Source organism: Cyclopterus lumpus, chromosome 10 (genome assembly GCF_009769545.1).
Source record: "Cyclopterus lumpus isolate fCycLum1 chromosome 10, fCycLum1.pri, whole genome shotgun sequence".
Classification (NCBI taxonomy): Eukaryota; Metazoa; Chordata; class Actinopteri; order Perciformes; family Cyclopteridae; genus Cyclopterus; species Cyclopterus lumpus.
Genome location: NC_046975.1, coordinates 17706195 through 17727601, shown reverse-complemented (window position 1 = coordinate 17727601; position 21407 = coordinate 17706195). Strand labels below are relative to the sequence as shown.

The 21407-nt window shown below is 42.0% G+C and overlaps 1 protein-coding gene across 1 annotated transcript in view; it reads left to right on the top strand.

The window, feature by feature from the left end:
* Positions 1-21407, top strand: part of diaph2 (diaphanous-related formin 2) — a 347468-nt gene that overhangs the window by 77079 nt on the left and 248982 nt on the right. The window contains 1 exon segment of the mRNA XM_034542988.1: positions 19227-19366. Within this exon segment, the coding sequence (XP_034398879.1) occupies positions 19227-19366 (140 nt within the window).

The following is a 21407-nucleotide window of genomic DNA, read 5'->3' as shown; positions in this document are numbered from 1 at the left end:
TGGTTCCATTGTTGGTCCATGAATGTGATGCTTGTCTTAGCCTGACTGAGCTAATGTTACTCTTGCTCAGAATGAGGATGCGCTCTTCCTTCAGAGTCTTTGTATAGAGGTGATTAAGCCCCAGGGATTTTGCGTCCACGGCGGGACATTATTGCTGTCACTGGTGCATAGCAAGTTGAATGCGCCTTTATGCATGTTAATCATCCAAGTCTTGCACTCGTGTTACAAGGAGAAAATACTTTGGAGAAGAACTTGAAAATCCAAAGCATAGCTGCATCACAAGAGACAAAGGTAAAGTTAGCCAATCTATATTTCTGTGGATTGAGTTATGAATCGTCTGATTTAAACACATGTGTAAGTGATTTAAACACATGTGTAAGTAAGTGAAAAATACATAGTTTAGAAGTTAGAACAGCTGCTTCAAGCCCTTGCTTCTGCTTGTGCATGTTGAGTAGTGACACATTGATTCTAGTATTGGATTTGTGGCAGACGTGTTTAGAGTTGGGTCAAACAGAAATGTGATGTGCGAGGTTCAAAAGAAAAACCTGTTATATTACGGTTGCAAAATCACCTTCTGATCACGATATCCAGTTCAAATGGTGGTACTGATGTTTTTGTCCTGATGTAGAATCAGATTTGATAATCTAGTGTCCCGATTCACATCTGCATTGACAGCTGAGCCTATTCTCTTGTTTATCTCTGTGCTCTGCTTCCACTGCAACCACCATCTTTCCAAACAAAAATTCCATTATTATGACAACTCTCTGAGGTGTTTGTAGATGCAGTGACAGGCAAGTCATACTCACTCACCGCATTTCTCTTGAAACCTAATCTCCAGCATGGCCTTGCTCACCCACTGATCGGCAGATAGTGGTGGGAAAGGCTGCTGATACACTTGCTGTCACCAGCTCCACTTGTAATATGTCTCCTCTCATTAGTATTGACTCTGTGCTTTGGTTTTATAGTATTTCGCTAGTGACCCGTAAAAAATGAAGTTAAGGCAGGGCCATGATGCTCAGTAGCACTTGATTGCGTCATGAACACGTCTGTCACCTCTACATCAGCTAATAATAAGTGGTGTTGCTCCACATAAAGCCATGTGCATAGGCAGAAGGACTCGGGCGCTATTTAATATTTGTGGTTATTGATCGCAGCCCACGTAATGTAATTTCACCATCCTTTTTCCTCTTAGCAAATATTGGGGTTAAAAGGAGACGGTCACCCATCGTAAATCCTCTTCCGTTTCCCATCTGTTTCCTCTTTCATAGTGCTCTCTCTCTTTCTGTGTCTCTTTCTCTCTCTCTCTTCATGTCTCCTGTTGCCCATTGGTTGAGGGCCCGGAGCAGTAAAATCCTCCAGCTGATGGAATTTTATGGTTGGCATCTTGGCAGACTCCTTCATTTCACTTTTATCCTTGTCAGTCTAAAGGCAGTCCAGCAAACTGTCTGTATGGAACGATCATAAAATCCTGTCCCTGTCACCAGACAAATTTAGAACTAATTTTCAGATCAAATTATAAATCTTCTAACATTGCTGGCTGGGTGGCTGGCTGTCTGGCAGAGAGTGGCCCACTGAGCAGAAGTCTGAGCAATCTCTGCCTACTCATCAGGCTCTTGGAGGAGGCGTATCAGTCTGTGGTGACTGGCAGGGGCAGTGGAACCAGACCCGAGTTACGGTCAGCTAAACCAAATGAAATGAGATGAAACGCTGAATGATTCTGGGGAAAGTAATGTGTTCATGTTCTATTACACACTGGCATGATTCAGAGTCAGATACCAGTGGCTTGTGCTGCTCATCTTTAATGTTTTGTTGAAGAGCTGCAGTGTGTTGCAACAGACAGGACTGTCAAAATACACTCCTACATCTGCCTCCTTATATTCAACTACATCGAGACTCCTCACACACAAAGTGATCAATTAATTTCATTACTTGTGTGTGGTTGCATAGAGACCCTGCGGTGTCTAAATACACTAAATAAAACTGGAGGTGCCTCACCGCATCATTCCCCCCCCCGCCAATGGCGTCTAACATACATTTAGTAATATCACGAATCATCCAAGAGCGTGGCGGTACCACCATGGGATGCTCTTTAATTGAGCTTCCTTCGGATCGGCAGTGGGTTTATCTATGAGAAAAGGTACATCACACATGCACATGTGCACACAATCACATGAAGGCACAATTGTGCACAAGGAATTTCCGCCTGCCTCCCGCTTTGAAGCAGCCGTGCCAGAGCTGCCTGTGTGTTACTAAATCCCATTCTCAAAGAGTGTTTTACCCCCCACGTCTGAGAGGCCCTTGGCATTGGCAGAGAGCACACACACGTACACACAATGGCACATACACAAACACGATCTACATGCCTGATGCAATGTTCAGTCACTAGAGCAAACCGACACATTCGTGAACACGAACCAGCATTCCAGTGCGTCTGTTCTTATTAGTGAAACAGGGCTCATGTAGTTCCTCTTCATGGCCTGTTTACTTCATACAACAATGGAAGGGAAGGTTTTACGTTTGGGTTGCTGCATTGCTGAACTATTGTTTTAGTATTGCCTCATTTATATTTTATTTTTTATTTTCCTGTTGCATCTTGGAAGAACGAGGTATGACAGCAGGAGCTCTCACACTGAAGGCCCATGTAAACCTGAGTTTGAGAGAAAAGAGGAGGATCAGAGAGACAAGGGTATGGGTGGATAGATGGAGGGAGGACGGAAGGCAGTGGCCTCATGAGGCACCTGGAGCTATGGTGTTACTACTGAGAAATAGGGTATATGTGTGTGTGTGGGCATCTGAAATCCTGCCGGCTAGCCTTTGGCATAGTCTGCTGTGTTTGTTATGTACTGGCTCTGTGTGAAGAATCACTTTCACTCATTGAAAGAAGGCCAATCTTTTGGGCCATTGCTTGTCAGCATAGCTTTTTGAAGCCACTACTTTCGTCTCATAATAAGAGTGCAAGTTGAAGCAGTAGATTGCGATGGCAATTGGATGTTTTTGAGTGGTCGATACGTGCAAGGATAATGTTCGTGACATATATATTTCCTCATCTCAATGTGTGAACCTTGTTTCTGAGCTGTCTACATTCCTTGCTCCAGAAGTTCGCTCTTATTACCATGTCTTCCAGGCAAAGGAGAAATCCCATGGCACAGAACCTTTAAGCTTTGATATTTTCAATAGCGGCCCCCCTCCAGTATCATGCTAACCCTTTGTTGGTAGAGTGGAATTTGAATAAACTAAGAGAAAGCGGTCTTTCCCTGTATCCCATTATATTTGGGCATAAACACACATTGGGCGACATCTTCCACGATAGTATTCCTCTGTGACCTGCCAGGATCAATAGTAAGGATTGCAGTGATGGAGCAAAGACATAGAACAAGAGATGTCATTACCAACGCATACCCCAGGGTTTAGCAGTTCACTACCGAGGTTAACTGGTCCGGCTGATCTGCGCCAGTTGGCATGGCTACCATTTCCCAGGGTATTTCTTTTTTGGCCCCCTTCTGGTATTCTCAGTAGCCTTCCTGCAATTGTCATTCAAAAATGTGGCCAATGGAGGCAAACCACTGTGCTGAATCAAGTGGTGAAGAGGCTACGCACACATCCATCTGTTGATGTCTACCCTCATGGGACTCCAATATCCTTTTTTCATTCTAAACATAAGAGATCACTTGAAGCATCAGAATGGTTGTAGAATATATATATATATCTTTTTTTTTTTTTTTTTTTAAACCAAGGGACTCTTGGAAAAAAGGTCCAGTAATAATATTAAATTCTTACAGCAATAATAATAAAACTCTCTTTTATGACTCCAATAAGTGAGTTGTTTCTGCATTTCAGTACTGAATAGAGAATAAGGAGTGAAGGCAGCACACAAAGCAGGCAGGCAGGACCATGGTCTTTGATGAATGTCTCTATCTCCAGGCATTAGGTGTTCTATTTTTCATAGCAGGCCCTTCGGCCATGCTGGAGAGAGCTTGGGCTTCACATGCGCATTCGTGCAAGGCGTAACACAATCCTCAGAGATGGAGACTAATCCGGGCCTACTGTCTGGGGGCGAGAGTGGCCACTACCAGCAGAGCCGAAAGGTCACACCTGTCAGAGGTGGGTAAAAAAAGAAAGAAAAGGAAGCAAGCACTGTAGTGGCCTCTGCTTGAAAAGGTACAGCTTCATCGTGCCTCAAATAGTTAATCTCACAGATACACATGTGAACGTGTAGATAGTGTGTGTGTGAGGGGACAAGTAGCTGTTATTAAACTAATTACATTTCTTCTTCTTCTACTTCCTTGCTGACCAAGTGTCGCTAGCTGCATCCTCATCTCACATGTTGCACAGGTTGAGGTACTTAATTAAGGTCACATATTGTCTTCCCCATATTTTCTTTTGTGTTCAAAGCATTTTTTAATATATTTATATAGTTTGGAGACATTGTATTTGCGAAAGGATATCTCATTAATTAATCTTTTGCTAATGGTACTCCACCATACTTAATAAGAATATTATTTTACTCTGAAATCTAAATTGTCCCTTGTGCCATAGCACCTGAACAAAGCTGTAATTGTTCTAGTTCTTATTAATATTTATGTTGGGTTGGTACTGTTAGAATACCATTTCCCGTATCACTGATGTGTTAATTTCTGTGTATCTAGCTGTATTTATCTTTTCTGGTCTGTGATAAGAACGGAATATCTTTTCAGCCGTATACATGAATGTATGTTCGCTTCTTCTCAGTAAAGCTGTTGAAGCTAGTCTCTGCCTTTCCCTGTGATGCTGCACTGTTGACGTTATACCAATGTTCCTGGTGCATTGGAGGCACCGCTGCACCTCAACACCAGCTAGGCAGCATGCCATGGCTCGGGCATTGGCCTCAACTCCACAGGCAAATTAATCTTGCTTTGTTGAAGTAGTCAAGCCCAACCTGGGACAGAGTTCATTTAGCTGTTGCTCTGCTGATGCAAGTCTTTTCTCTCAACTTTGGAGCCTTTATTCATGGGGAGTTAAAGATCTTTCCATCTGTTATCAAGCGGGGCCTAGACACAGACGTCTTGATGAATAGGTATTCCTACTGCTATTGAATGGGCCACAGCCTCTCGATGGAGACGGAGTAATAATGTGGATATTAGAAGAAACGTTTTTGTCTTTCCTGAGATCTCAAGGTGAACGCATCCAATAATGCTTGTTTGGAAGGGGAGTGCCCCTTTGGTGTGAGACAAAACATAAATGGCTGAAAGTGCATTGGCACTGCATTGCGTTTGCTTTCTCTCTAAATCTATTTCACAAATTTTTTTTTCAGGCACATAGACACATATAAAAAGACACATACACATCCATACACATGCTTCCACCCACTTTACACACACACAATGTATTTCCCTTTCTGTACGGATCACCTTTTTCACCCTGATCTGTTAGCTGTGCTGTCTTTGTGATGAGAAGATAATCTTTCAGAATGGGTTCTCGCGGGAAGATATTTCATAGATCATGTTTTTCTTCTGATGGGGTTGCACCAGACAATTTGAAATCCTATTTATCTAGCTAACGGGGAAGAGGAAGAGAAATGTATCTGTGATTATTAGAGATGAGACGGCCCCGATACAGACATCAGAGGGAGATCAAAGCTGACCGCCCTGGAAATAATAACTCAATCCAATGCCGACCCACTGCCTTGAGTTTCTTGAAATGCAAGAGCTTTTTATTGTAGTAATGTACATGTGCTTATGTGTGTGCACATGCATGTGTGTTTACCTGGTCCGAGCTCAGTCTACTTACAATCCTGTCCAAGTTGAGGGTCAGTACTGCAAACACAAACATGAACACAAATACAAACACTCTCACATACCAGCCATTCTGCTTCTGGCAAGGCCCATCACCATTCTCCCCAGACTACCATTGTCGTAAATCATGCATCCATCAGAATCTGCCCACAGAACCTGTGTAGGGATTGGACATCATTAATGTCCCTGCCAAATCATATTTACCTGCGCCCAGTTTTTGTCCTGCCTATCTGTTTCCTCTTTGTTATTTACTGCACATTGTTGGCGGTTTGCTCTCAGGTTAGAGAAGATGACTAGGGAATGATGGGTAGTGGGGTTTGTGTGCTGTACTGATAAGAGTGTACGCTATTCGAGGAGCAGAGGTTAACTAAGGAAGAGTACAAATTGCACCATGTGTTCAATGAGCACGGCTGCTATATATGCTTGCCTACTCAAACTGTGTTGGAGCTATGGTGGAAGATTGGAGCATTAAAATCTCCAATGTGCGTATGAAGCGAATCAGGATGGAGCCAGAAGCTTTCCTTGGTACAAGCTGTATTAATGGACAGTGTACTCAACAGTTTGCATCCACAGTCAAGAAGCAAGAGAGCAGGTTAGAGGGCTCTGCCTGTGCTTATAGAATTAGGGTTATAGTGCATAACCTTTGTTATATTTCACCCAGGATTTAACCAATAAAATGCTGTATAGGTGAAGCTAGATATTCCCTCATGTGCAACCAATACAACAAGGCTATGACCTCTGGTCATGTAAGGGTTTGGGGTCACCATTCAAACACACCTCCATATAAGGGTCAGAGGGCCAAGGCCTAAGCCAACAGAGTCTTGGGGTGGATGGATGGTGATGTGTGAAACACATACATCACAACTGACCTAGGACAGAGCTTTTTGTGGCGATGATATAATACGTAATAATTAATTAGCTTTCTCTCTCACGCACACGTGATAGTTTTATTTACGGACACACTCACTCCTATAAGGGGCTGATCTTGTGAAGTTGAGTGACTGCTGTTACTGAACAGGTGCGGCAGGGCAGTCGACTCTTCCAAGTTGACTTTGTCAGATGAAGGCCAGACCGAGTTATGAGAGAGAGAGAGAGAGAGAGAGAGAGAGAGAGAGAGAGAGAGACCATGCAGCATGCCGATGTTAAAGGCAGAGACTGACCTGTCACCATGGTGAGACCGGTGCAGCATTATATCAAAGAAGGGAAGAGACAAAGCCAATCTTTGCTGCAAGTTCCTGAGTCTGTTCTGATTAAACCAACCAGTGCATGCATATTTTAGCGAGGTACGCAGGTATGCCTGATGGGCCGAACAAAGGGCTGCATGTGGGAGAAATAACACTACAACGCCCGACAACAAAAAGATAACCACCAACTGGACCACAGAGCGACCCTAACACGAACTGACTGTGCACGTCTGAGTCTATCCACCTCACGTTCGTTCTTTTTCGGCTTTATCTGTTGGAAACATCTAGAACGTATGAGGTAATAATATCGCTTCTTCTTATGACTCTCAATCCTTTGATAGCAAGACACACTTAAACCCACTCTTTGAGGGTTCTACTCTATGATAGGTTGCCTCTCGTTGTGCGCACACACAAAATCTCTCAGGTCAACGAAAGGTAATTGAAGTGTTATTTATTCTAGGTACGAGGATTGTTATTCCGTTGAATTACTGGAGAAAGCAAAGCAGAAGAGAAGACCGTCAAAAGTGATCTTGACCTTTTGCCCCCATTGCATATTTGCCCTATGTATGATTTTATCAAGGTCAGTCCCTTATGGAGATGGCCGGTAAAGAAGGACGAAGGAGCATACAATGGGACTCGTATTACAAACCAACATCAGTACTCTCCCTCAGTTATTCATCGTATCAGAGCTGTTTCCCTTTTTTTTCCTATCCTTTTTTGTAGTCCTTCCCCAAACTTTTAGTCAGCAGTTGCAGCTCTTGGCTTCATACCCAAGCTCCCCGAGCTGGAAGCAAGAGCAGAGAGTTCATTAGGCCTTCACATTGCAATCAATGCAGCAGAGACCACAGTGAAAACCTAAATGAGATCCTGTGTGACTTTACCTGCTTAACAGCTCACTCGTTAACCCCCTCCACAACAACGCGCGGAGTACATGCGGGGGAAGTGCCAAGACGTCTTGATGTGACTTTCAAGGTTGTTTTCAGTCATTATTTTTCACTTTCATATCCCTGTGGACATTTGACGGCTCTCTCACCTCATTTACATATACAATACTTCATGTCTTCTGTCTTTTGGGGTACATTTGGACAAAATTGAGCCGTATGCTGACCTTGAATAGATCGGGGATTGAAAGCGTGTGGGTGAATCCGTGGTGCAAGGACTTCTTTTTTAGGTTGAGTTAGTTGGGGGAGAAAATCCATAAGAATCAACTCTCAGAAACCTGCCCATCAGCCGACTTGTAGTCTGATGAGTTTCTTGTTTTTCATGTTGAAAAACGTGTCTTCCTTCATGGCATATCTCAACAGTAAATCCTAGTTTTTCTTCTATTACACCGCAGCAAGTTGACACATAACTTAAGACTTCTTTCTGCAGCTAGTGTGCACTCAATTTTGCTCACTCTACTTTGCTCACTCTACTTTTATCACTCTCTTCTACCTGACTTTCAGCGAGCTGGCTGACATCTGCTCCTATCTTTATAGAGGTGTCATTGAAATTCAGTGCAGGCATGAGTCCTGCAAAGCACAGGGAGAACAGCTCAGAGGGATATTCTGCACCACACACAAACACAACCCCAAAACCGTACATGCACCAACACAGACACACAAGCACATTGAAAATGTGAGTAAAACCGTATTAATATACGTCGACGTACACTCATACACACAAAGACACAAAATACTGAAAATGTGTAATTCACCTTTTACGGAATTCCCTCAAGAGATGGATTTATTAGCTGCGGCATTAATGACCTTTAATTAAACACACACACACACGCACACACACACACACACACACACACACACACACACACACACACACACACACACACACACACACACACACACACACACACACACGCATCACAGTATTTGAAAAAGAGTAATGGAGTTCAGTGTGTCCCTGCAGGATTTTGTGAGACCCTCCAAAGGGGTCTGGGGCCAAGCTCCTCCCGAAGAAAATTATGCAAATGTTGAAGTTAAATGCATCAATTTAGAAACATTTGTGTGTTCTTGATCTCGCCGTGTTGGCATATGACTACATTTAGGTTTTTCATGTGCTGTACAATTTTTGAGGTAGCCTACTTTACTATTCTATACTTTACTAGTATTTCTAGTTGTGTTGAGTTGTATACTAGTATATCACTTTATACTATTAGTCCATCTCAGAGGGAAACTTTGCACCTTTAACTTCACTACATGTATTTGACAACATGAGTTAACAGCCCCTGTGCATATTCTGATTTTTAATACAACATATACATCAATATTGATGTATTATTAACTAGTATATAGCCTAATTATTTTGTATATAACAGTAGTTTTATTTAGATAGTCTGCCTCAACAATTACGATACAGTGTTAGCTAGATTTGGGCCAAGTTGAAATCCCCCAACTAACGATATTGCCTTAAGAAAAACAATATACAGAAATATTGTCCCAAAAAAAAAAAACAGATCAAACTGTAAGAACTATTTCACACAATAAAATGCAGTGATCAATAAATCAAAAACATCCATCCATCCATCCATTTTCAATACCGCTTATCCTCATTAGGGTCGCGGGGGAGCTGGAGCCTATCCCAGCTGACATAGGGCGAAGGCAGGGGACACCCTGGACAGGCCGCCAGTCCATCGAGGGCACATGTAGGGACATACAACCATTCACTCTCACATTCACACCTATGGGACATTTAGAGATCAATTAACCTGCAGCATGTTTTTGGACTGTGGGAGGAAGCCGGAGAGCCCGGAGAGAACCCACGCTGCCACGGGGAGAACATGCAAACTCCACACAGAAGGACCGCTCCGACCGGGAATTGAACCCACGGCCCTCTTGCTGTGAGGCGACAGTGCTAGCCACTACACCACCGTGCAGCCCTAAATCAAAAACAATCAACTGTAATTTTCTGCTTTTGTTTATGTTTTGTTGCTCGGCGGTTTATTGCTCACCGTGGAGGAGTTTTGGTCCGACTGCTCTTCCCGGATGAGTCGGTGGCAGACTGCCGTTTATAGAGAGTTTTAAGAAGGGAGCGGATTTTTGTGATGTTTCTATCTTAAATCCTGATTTTTTTTTATCGCACAGTTTACAAATCTCTCTTTTTTATTTTGCCAAATAGGTGCATTTGCATTGATAAGAAATCTTACGTGCTGGAGTTTTGGCTCTATGGGTAATTACTCGGGCTGGAATAGATTGAAGCTTTGAAGCTCCATTCACAATGTTGACTTTCAAATTATTATTATTATTAATAACTTAAAGAAACATTGCGTGTAAAAGTCCACTGGCTTCCACCTTCTTCTCCACCCTCTCTCTCTCTCTCTCAAACACACTAACAGAGCCACACAACACACATATATATATATAAAAACTAAAGGTTGTTTCCTCCTATTACTCAAAATGTTTGGGTCAAATCTTCCGACAGTAAATGTATTCAAACAGCCGAGATCAAGCTGACAGTGATGGTGAAGTTTGTGGAAGACTACAGTTTTTAAAATGAGGTGTTCACAAATGTACACATATATAAATAATATCAAAGAGATTACATTTCACAATTGATAATGATGAAGGCGCATTCCAAATGACGAGGTAGCACATCAACTCTTTAGTGTTACATTCGATCTCGTTGCTCAATATTTTATTAATGTTCACAAGAAGTAGAACACATGTTGGTTATGAACAAAATACAAATGTGAAAATCAAACTAAAATGGATTATATTACAAGTATGTTGTTAGCTGTGTCCCTATAAGTTAAAAAGAGAATGCTACAACATTGTGAAGGAAATGTCTTTATTCTTTGATCTTTGCCTGTTGAAAAAAATAAATCATTAAGTGATTGGTTTTTGCAGCATTAATGTATCTCTATCAAGAGGTACTCTCTGTTCATTGTGTTGCTCAAATATCCATTTTTCCAAATAGAGCTCTTTGATCTACCGACATTTCTTTTATGTATTCATTTGCTATTCTTACTGCGGCTCCTCAACATGCCTCTCTCTCCTGGCCCTATGTTTTGATTTGATTATCAGTAAAAAGTCTTGGATTGTTTTGTAATAGAGTGACTTTTATTCTGTTCTCCCCTCTCATTGGCAAAACTAAACCATTCATTAATAATATTTTTTTTTTTTGACAAACAAGCATTGAAAATCCTTCTTACTTTCCCCTCACTTTAAAGGGTTACAAGGGTTCAGTTACTTGGCTTTGTTTGCATATACTTTTTAGTGAGTATCTTTTGGAGTTCATTTGTGACACCAGGAAGTAGACTTTAGTTTGGATCCTAACCTCGCTTTGATGGAGATTGCTTTACCCCTTGGGGATTGCAGTGATCAAGAACCCGGCTGTCCCTGGCTGATTGGTGGACAAACACTGCGGACATCTTTCTGCTACTATTTGAAACACTGATGATGGTACCTTGTAGGTCAACCTTCAGTGGGATTAAAGCCAAGCGAGTTTGCTGACGGTGCCGGTTGGCCTGCCCTCCCCTTGTCCACATCTGGGGCACAGCCAGTAGCACAGACATGGTGTGTGTGTGTGTGTGTGTGTGTGTGTGTGTGTGTGTGTGTCTGAACTATCTGGCGTGGGTCAGGCTAAAGTTAAGAGAGAAAAGGGGAGCTCGGCCAGTTTGAGAGAGGTAAACACAATCGCCCTTGTTGTTATTCTGGTAAGGGTCAAGGTGGACGTATCACAAACAGGTTAACCTTGAACCCACTTGACTTTGGCAGGATTTAATTAGTGTACGGTTGCAGCAAAAGTGTTCCATATTTTTCATCATCATTGCGACCACAACAGGTGCCAAGCAGCCATTTAACACCATGCAGTTAGCCATTTCTTTGTTGAATATTTAGGTTATGGCATTTAACATTTAGTTTTTCTTTTTTGTTGTTGTCTTTTTTCAATTCTCTTCCAGCAAGAAAAACATACAATTCACAAGGAAGACACTAATATACATTTCTCATATTTACAAAAATTTGATTAGCTACAAGTGTAGTTACTTATGTCTTTATGTCTGAAGTAATGTAAGGCTTTCCTTTATTCATCACTGCATGACAATTTCATTCTAGACAAAACAAGGGGGGCTTGTCTCTTTCAGTTTAGTTTGAAAGTTTAAAACCCATTTATAAGAACATGGCCCTTTTTTTAATAAAAACAATTTCCTGTATAAATTCTAGTTCTGAATAAATAAATCTCATATATATTCAACCCCATGGTTGAGCTGCCCCATATTTTATATCTGACCTTTCAGCGTGTTTACACACACACACACACACACACACACACACACACACACACACACACACACACACACACACACACACACACACACACACACACACACACACACAGAGAAGTAGGATCCCCTTGCTTGTAATTGAATAACCATTACACACTATTGTAGGGATATTTGTGTTGAAATGAAAAAAAGGGGTATGGAGTATTTTAATTTCCTCAGGTTTTGTGGTTGCTATTGTCATGTTGTGTTCTTTCTCTGTCTCTCTTAAGGATCAACACATACGCACACACACACCATGACGCATTGGCCGCTGCCCAGTGTGTCTTACAAAGTGAACCCTGCGGTGTTATTTTCATGCTGTTTCCAGCCTATTACCTCATTGCTTCTTTTTGTGTTTTCTTCCCAGCCTGCCTCTCTTCCGTGGTGTGGTTGTCTCGTCCGGACGTATGTAATGCCACTAGCCTGATTATTGAGGGAATGTTGCAGGCATAATTTTGTCTGTGTTATCAGAAAATTGTAGTTGTGCAGACATGAGAGAATAAAGCAGCCTGTAGATTTTGTTTTCTGGCCACAACAGGCGGAAGATAAAAGGACGAAATTGAATACAAAGAGCTGAAAAAGTCACCGTGCAGATATACAGATTTTTTGTGGCGGTCACCCAAGGTTCAGAACACCTCAGAATGGACGGAGTGAGAAGGCAGCAAAAGACAGATAGGAAAACAGAATGGAAAAATGAGGAGTGAATTGGAGAGAAAGTGGGTGAAATGCTTGCAAAGGTTCAAGGTTTGTGATTCAACTCAAAAAAATGGTTCCAAATGTGTGCTGGCCATTGTTTAGAGAGTCAGATAATAATGAATGGGGAGCCGGGTGAAATACTGGCTAACGGTACTTTTTTCCTTTTGTGAGCATTGTCTCTTCAAAGGCGACGCTGCATTGCCAATGTCAAATGGACCACAATTTGTTATAAGGTGTTCAACTTTTGTACCAGTAGCTTGACAATAAACATCTGCAGGTGTGTTCACATTATGCTATGATCAATTTGTCATAATTACTGAGGATAGCCTTTAGGATAAGTGATTATTTCATAGATAAGTTACAACCACAGACTGCATGTCTTTTCAATGTCCCACAGAGTGGAACATATTACTGTCTGGCTATGTGGCGCAATAGATTATCAGTGAAAATGTCCTGGAAAAATCCTGGAAAAATAATCTCTAGCAAAGAGTGGGAATCCTGCTTGGCCACATGGTCTGGTGGGAAATCCCCCACTGAGCTGGGAGCCCTGCGTCCCGGTGGCTGGATGAAATGTCTTATCTGCCGGCAGCAGGAGTCTGTCCTTTAAGTAGGGCTGGGGAAAAGTCATTGTCCAGCCAACCAGCATCTCAACTGATCCGTGTTCACTTTGACCTTTGACACTGCTGCCACCGACACATGCCAACATTTATATTTTGTTAAATGTAAGATTGCTCATTTATGTAACGTCTCTCTCGTGTGTGTGTGTGTGTGTGTGTTTGTGGTCGTTGCGTGCATACCTCCCTTGCACAGTTGGGTTGACAGCATTGTTCATAGGTCATGTTTGTATCATAAGGGAAGGGGTAAGGCATGACATTTGGATCTACCTGACTGTAGACTGTCTTCTACCAATTCTTGTGGTATCTTTCCTCTCAAATAATCTACTAACCACTAATGAGCAGGAAATTATGTTGTAACGCGGCTATCATACAGCATGATATGCTCTAATTGCTCAGATTGTATCTGTATTATTCTTCTTCACAAAGAGTATAAGGGCGCTCTAGTAATTTCCATTAATTACACACAAAGAATAAGTAATTAGATTTTTCATTATTACATTTTTTACTTTTAGTCTGACTTTTTTGGAAGTAAATGGGGGCTGTGTGTGTGTGTGTGTGTGTGTGTGTGTGTGTGTGTGTGTGTGTGTGTGTGTGTGTGTGTGTGTGTGTGTGTGTGTGTGTGTGTGTGTGTGTGTGTGTGTGTGTGTGTGTGTGTGTGTGTGTGTGTGTGTGTGTGTGTGTGTGTGTGTGTGTGTGTGTGTGTGTGTGTGTGTGTGTGTCCTAATATATTTAAATTCATTACCTCCCAATAAAAGTGTTGTCGACATTATGTGAAAAATGTGCACGGATGTTCCCTCAAAATCCACTCCGCAAAGCCCTCTGTCCACTCAATACCACAATCACACCAACAGAATGTGTTCTTGCATATCACATGCAGTTATTTATGTTTGCCCGACCTACAAGGTGTTGTTGTAAACCGTCATGTTTGTCACCTTGAAATGTCAGGAAGGGATGAGGGAGTTTGAACACACTCTCTCACCTATTCTGATACTTCTATGCAACACTATTTCATTCAGTGAATGGCAAATGACTATTTCATTCAGAAAGCTGTACGTGGCATTCAGATAATCAAATCCGTAGTTAGACGCAGTTGTAGGGATTTGCTTCTCTGCACAGTTCTGCTGCAGTCTTGGCTGTCACATGTTTGCTTCTCCTCAAAATAAGCTTTCAGAATAAGCTGATTGATAAATATATGCTCTTCTTTAAATAGCATTAAGAGCTGCATTGAGTCTATTGGGGAGGTCACGATTTTTATTTTTGTTATCCCTAAAAGGGAATCACATTCAGACATAAAGCTTTGGATGATTTTCATACTTGGTGTCTAAAGGACTCATTGTAACGTGCTGATCTCAAGCTGTGATGAATGACACAGACTCAAGCGCAGTACTGTTCTCGCTTCACTTGGTAATTGTACCTCTTGATCAGGCGACACTGGTAAGAGATAAGAGAGTTGGGGAGACATTGTTTAGCAGAATGTGTACATGTCCGAGTGAGACAGAGGGAGGCCGCAAGGCAGACTGAATGGAAGAGGCAGTAGCTATCAGCTATCTCCCAGCTCTGGCTTCCAGGCCAGACACATTGCAGCCATGTGGTTTTCCAGGAAGCTGACAAAGAAGCTGAATAATGTATCTATCAGTCTGCCTGAGTGTGCCGAGCACTGGGCACTGAGGAAGCAGCCAGCTTGTTATAGGCTCATTACAGGTGAAGATGACATGTGGAGGTGCCGACGCCTTGGCATTGTCTCCCTGCCCTGCCCTGGGTGGAAATCACAGCACTCTGTCACTCCCCATGGCACAGAGAAAGGGAGACAGAGGTGATGCAGGAGGAGGGAATGAGCACCAATGCTCCCCTAACCACCTGCCCCCCCCCCACCCCCAAAATGAAATTGACAGGCTCACCGAAGTAATTGCTCCCAGCACTATTTTCTTTGGCAGGAAATACTGTTATCGGCAAATAGGGGATTCAATAAGCGTCAGGAGATGAGGCTCTAGGCTGTGGTCAAAAGGCTGTGTACGTCCTCTACTGTTGAGGTTGTCTCCTGGTGCTCTATCTCTCTGCCCTGCTCTTTCTCTCCCGTACACCTTTTATGTCTTTGCGCCTAACCCCTACTTTTTCCTCATATCTCCCTCGCACTCCCTCTGCTTCCGATACGTTTCACGTCCTACTACTTCATCACACACCACCCACACAACAGCGCTCTCTCCCTTACTCCCTTCCTCCAGGGCCTCTTTTTGACCATTTTCTTCTGTTGACCATTTTTTTGTGAGCCTGAAGGGGGAAACTCTATTACCCAGTAGCCAGCAGGCAATGCCACCTCCCTCTAATCCTCAGATTGTTTCTCTGTTGCCAGTTTGGTGGTGTAATGTTGATATTACCCCAAAGGATTCCATTGATTTGGGCGAGAGTCATGAAAAAAGCAGTTCATGGTCAGAGTCTTTGGTTTCCGGAGGTCAGAGCATGCGGTGAAACCAGAGCTCTAGTTCTTCTGGACATAGCGATGTGCCTGCTGGGAACTACAGAGAAGTGAGAAGATGCATACAAAGTGGGTGATGTGTTTTCCTCCCACTGCCCCAGGTATTATTGGAAGTAATGTTCTGAAAAGGCAGCCTCTTAATCAGCCATATCCAAAAGGGGATTTAAGAAGCATGTTGTGAGTGCTTTACACAGTATCTTCTCTTGCGTTGGTTGGGTCACCATTTATTTTGTTTAGGTCTGATTACTTAACCCACATTGCATATATTTACAGTTAAAGTTTTATCAATAACGTCTAAAGTTTCAGTTCAATTTGAACCCGAGTTCTCGCTCATGCTTGCACGCTGTCCTCGCCGCAGCCGCCTCGGCCAAATGGAAGGGGATTGGCGTTTAGACTTGCATGAAACCCAGCACTGTGGTTTAATGACATCTCACCTGCCATTATCTTTGAAACTTTATGCAGCACGGTGGTGACATATTGCCTCTCTACTGTCTACCCAACTGTGCTGTTGTGGCATTTGTTATTCATCGAAACCAATCCAATGCAGACAGCAGTGCATTTCAAAACCCCAGTCTTGGCTACAACAAAACAAAAACAACTGTGATTGCCTATAGATATAAACGCCAACCATTGTTTATCTTTTTCCCCTTATGGAAGACAGCGGGCACTTACACGCACTGGATGTTGTTCCTGCATTACGGGGACGATTGGATCGAGCACTTGTGAAGCATTGCTCCAAACAGTTGTAGAAATAGTTCTGGTCCAAGGCCTTTAGTCGGTCTTTGTCAAGGGGGTATTAGCCTCATTGGAGAATGAAGACTAGTTTCCATCTTAATAGGGAATAATCCCACTGGAGGATCATAGGCTGAAATCAATATACTTTTCATTGCACATTTCTTTATTCAGCTTATGAGTTTATTTCAAGGCTAAATCATAATGTCATTGTCCAACAAAATGAAGTTGGAGGTAATTGTTCATTAATTTGTATCGGTTGATGATCTGAAATTTGGTTGCACATAAGATCATTGGGCTGTGATAACAACATGCTGGTGACCTTGGACTCTGTTCAGGAATACTTCTCCCACAGAATGACCATTACTAAAATCAATGACTCACCCTGTGTCACCTTGAGTTATTGAAGAAAACTTTCTTTTCTTCCCTTGACTATGAGAGCATTTTTGAGAACATTTTTCAAAAGTGAGCCAGACACGACTGACATTACTCCGTGCACTGATTTCAAGAGTGTTTAAAAAAAAAAAAAAATGAAGCACTGCCACTCAAGGAATTCAAACCACATTGAAGTACTTAAATAAGCAGAAAAGAGAAGATAGTTGTACTTAGTATAAAGTTTTACATTACTGTCTCAGTTTAACCTTGAACACTCAAAGTCTTGACATTTCACCTCTGGGGTTTTGTTAAGTGTCTGCTCTGTATCTGCTCTGGTTAATTAAGCTTTCACATTGTGTCTCTGGTCCTATCCTTTTCTTCTTATTTTTTAAATATGAAAAATGCAAAGAGTCTGTGGTAATAGTTGAAACATCCACATAGTAACGAGAAGGATTCTTCTCTCCCTATGGTCTAATAATTACCTTCAGTCAGATAAAAGCTACGCCAGTCGCTCCCCCACATTCACACAACGGAGCTTGAGGAACTGATGAATGGCGTACAGATGAAGATGAGAAAGACAGAGACACGACAGAAACACAGACACGCAGTCATGGGAACATCAAACTATAGTTTGGAACACTAAGAAAGAAAGCGCGCATAAAGATTTAACTTGGTTTGAGATTTTACAATTGTTCGTATCACAATAGCAGATGAACATGTTAAAAGCCATGGCAGATAATAACAATGGAAGAAATAATAATGGTTCAGCCATGGATGATAAAAGAAACGGCGGAAATTAAGTGGAGTGACATTAGTAGATACTTGTTTTCATGCCCTACTCATAAATAGACTGTACTCTGTGTGCTTCCATTTATTAAATGCAATTTTGACAGTAGCTGTAGAAGAGGCACCACTTGCACTCGGTTTCGGCAGGAATCACTCCTCCGGGTTGAGGATTGTGGCTTTACGCCAGCCATGTATCAAATAAACACTTGCACTCATTAATGAGACAATCAAACCATGAGCTCAGTTTACAGCTAAAGCGCAGAGTTATTATAGCATGCTGTCGTTAGACTGCCTCTGCTTTTTCCAACAACAAGAAAAAGCCAACAACAAAATGGTTCTTTCATGTTGACTGTGCATTGCAGGAGAGCAGCAGGCCTCTCTTTTCTCCAGATAAATGAGCGAGCTTATTACTTACCAAACTGCCTATTAACACAGCTCAGCTGTGTGGGGAACCAGCCGTCCAGGGATGAACACAGCGTGGATGATTTGGTCTATCAGATTCCTTTTCTGTGGTGTGTTTGCTCATTTTGTTTTTTTTAAAGTACTTTGACTCAAACCCCACCCACCTGGAATTTAAATTGAACCTTTAAATGTAACACCTATTTGTTCTGGGAGCTTGTTCTGGGAGGAGAGCTAATGTGGTGGTACAATGAATCCATTTCCATTTGTGTTCCTCAAAATGTTTGTTGATTGCTGGACTGCATGGCCACAATGTCGGACCACACATTCAATCACTCCGTAACTTTGTATTCAAGGCGTGGCTCAATCTAATGTGCAATGTGGACTACACTGTGTGCTGAGTGAGTGTGCAGATATATGTTTCCCTGTTGTGGTGTAATTGTGTGTATTGCTGCCAATAGGTAGTCTCATTGTGTAAGCATCAGTGTAGCAACATGTCTCTAGAGCCCTGTGTGGAGATTAAACACAAGAATCCATTTCCTTCAAACAGGAGGAGCTGCAGATAGAACGTAGAGGCTGTGTCCGGCTCTCTGTGAGTAGAGACCATCATTAGAATATTGGCTGATTGAGAAAAAGAGACATTGGCCAACTCATCTCCAGTCGCTCAGTCATCCTTTTTTCGAAAAACGCAGACGTTTAGGCCAGCTTTTTCGTCTTTATCGGTCAAAACAGAGAAGAAAACGAAGGTTTCTTCCGATGTTATCGCTCTTTAATCGTTCAGTAAGTGTTTAAAGATGTTGATGGAAATCAAACATCGATGTCCTTCAACTTCCTTTTGCTTTCGATGACCCTCATTGTTTTTAATGACATTACCGAGGCGTTTTAGTGCATAATGCTAGTCTAATCACTGTCCTGTTGATATTTTGTTTTCAGGGAGGACTGAGGAACAGCAAGCACGAGTGTACACTTTCATCCCAAGAATATGTCCACGAGCTGCGTTCTGGCATCGCGGAGGAAAAGATGCTCAATTGTCTGGAGTCCCTCCGAGTGTCTCTCACTAGTAACCCTGTCAGGTTAGTCACTTTTTCACAGACTCCAAACTGCACGAATATCAAAAGCTCAAAGTGCTCATTAGAGTGTCTCTTACTACAGGCACGGTGATGAGAAGGTTCGTGGAAATCAAAAGAGGACTCATTTTGCTAAACTAGTTTCTATACCGAGCTTGCTGTGAAGGATCAACAGTGTCCTGTTGATGACCAGTGTTGGTTATCCTCTGGACATTGCTGTTTGATTGTGTCCTTTTGAACAAACTTCTAGCACACACAGCAGATATGCACAGCTGAACATACTGTACAATAATCTTGCCACATTTTTCAATAAAAACATTATATTCTTCTCTAGCAAAAGGGGAATGGAAAGAACCAGAGTGAAGGTCATCTTTCAGAACATGTCCACATTTGTTGGAATCATGACATATTCTACAAAACTAAAAAAAGTATTTAATCTGTGTGTGGCCCTCTGGTTGCCCTTTTATGTGACATGATCCCAAGTAGAGAGCTTTGAAGACATCTACACCTTAAGGATGTAGTGGAATGACATGTATTGTAAAGTCAAATGCCATCCTGACTTCAGCTTTGTCTATTGTAGAGCGCAGCACAGTGGGTTTGACAAAAGCTCACTTGGAAGTGATAAAGTGAACAAGCTCTTCTCGTGCTATCAAGCTTTGTATTCCTGTTGAGCAGCATTTAGATATAAGGCTAAGTTTAATGCAAGGTGTTGACTGCTGTCCATCTTAGTGGGATCTAAACACAATTTGGGTAAATCTGGATAGAAAGAACATAGAGGTTTCGAGATATAAAAAGAAAAAAAGCCTTGGATATACACTCAGTCCCAGGTACACATGGTCTAAAGCAACAATCCTGCAATAAATGCTCATTCAGTTCATGAAGCTTGTAATCTTTTTCAAAAGCTTTTTGAGGATTGTTGATTTAACTGTATTGTCATTGTGGAGGCTGCATTTGAGTGTCGTTGAATTGCATTACATTATGCTGACAGGTGTTTCTATTTTGTTATCTACCCCATTTACTTCGGGTAGATAACAGAAACATCCCTCTACATCAGGGGTATTCAACTAAATTCAACTAAATAAAGGTCCAAAGGTCCGGAACATCACAATAATGTCAAATTGTGCGCTCTATGATGTTGTGCCATATGTATTGAAGTAGCCAACAATTGTATTAACGTCTGTATAAATAGAAAGCTTTTGAAAAATATATAATATATAATTTTAGAACAAATTATTTAACTGAATTGTCCTGCAGCTTTAAATTCAGTTTATTCGTGCGTCAATCAAAAGAGCCGAGAAATTGAATTCTTGTGTGATATTGAAATGTGTGTGCAGGGACTTTATCTGTGGTTATCAAACCACTTCAGCTCATTTCTCCTCTCTGTTAACATCAGTGTTTGGCAGGTAATTAATGTGTTAGGATTCTGATCATATTGGGCTCTTTATTTCTCCGGGCCTTTCATTTTGTATGTGATGCGGTACGTTTGCTCAAAAGATCTGTGCTTTGTCTCGTTGTGCTGCTTCACATCACTGCTTTTAATATCGCTGAACATGAGACGTACTGCTCTGGAACTGGTTGTGGGAATAATAAACATATAAGAGTCTGTACATTTGTGGTTAAAAGCTCTGGTTAAGCTTTCCACATTTCTCCTTTTCGTACTTTTTCCATCAATCGGGGCTCTTTCTCGAGTCGGGGGCGGTGCTTAACGGAATACACAGATGTGATTGGCCGAGTAGGATCACGTGAGATGATTTACAACGCGTGTAATTGGTCGGTGTGTTTCCTGGACCGCTGAACGAAAAGCCGCAAAGGCTAGAAAAACTGTGCCGGTTAAATAGAAGAGATCCATGAAAGTTAAATAATTCTCAATTATCAACCGGTTTTCGGTCAAGGGGCCAGAGACAACAGCGTCTGGTTCCGGACCTCGACCGCGGTCCGCCTGTAAGTGACCTCTGCTTTACATGATACAACAACGTTTAACAGCATCCTCCAAAATGATCATACTGTTCAATCAACACCTCCTTTACAAAAACAGAATACTGGAACC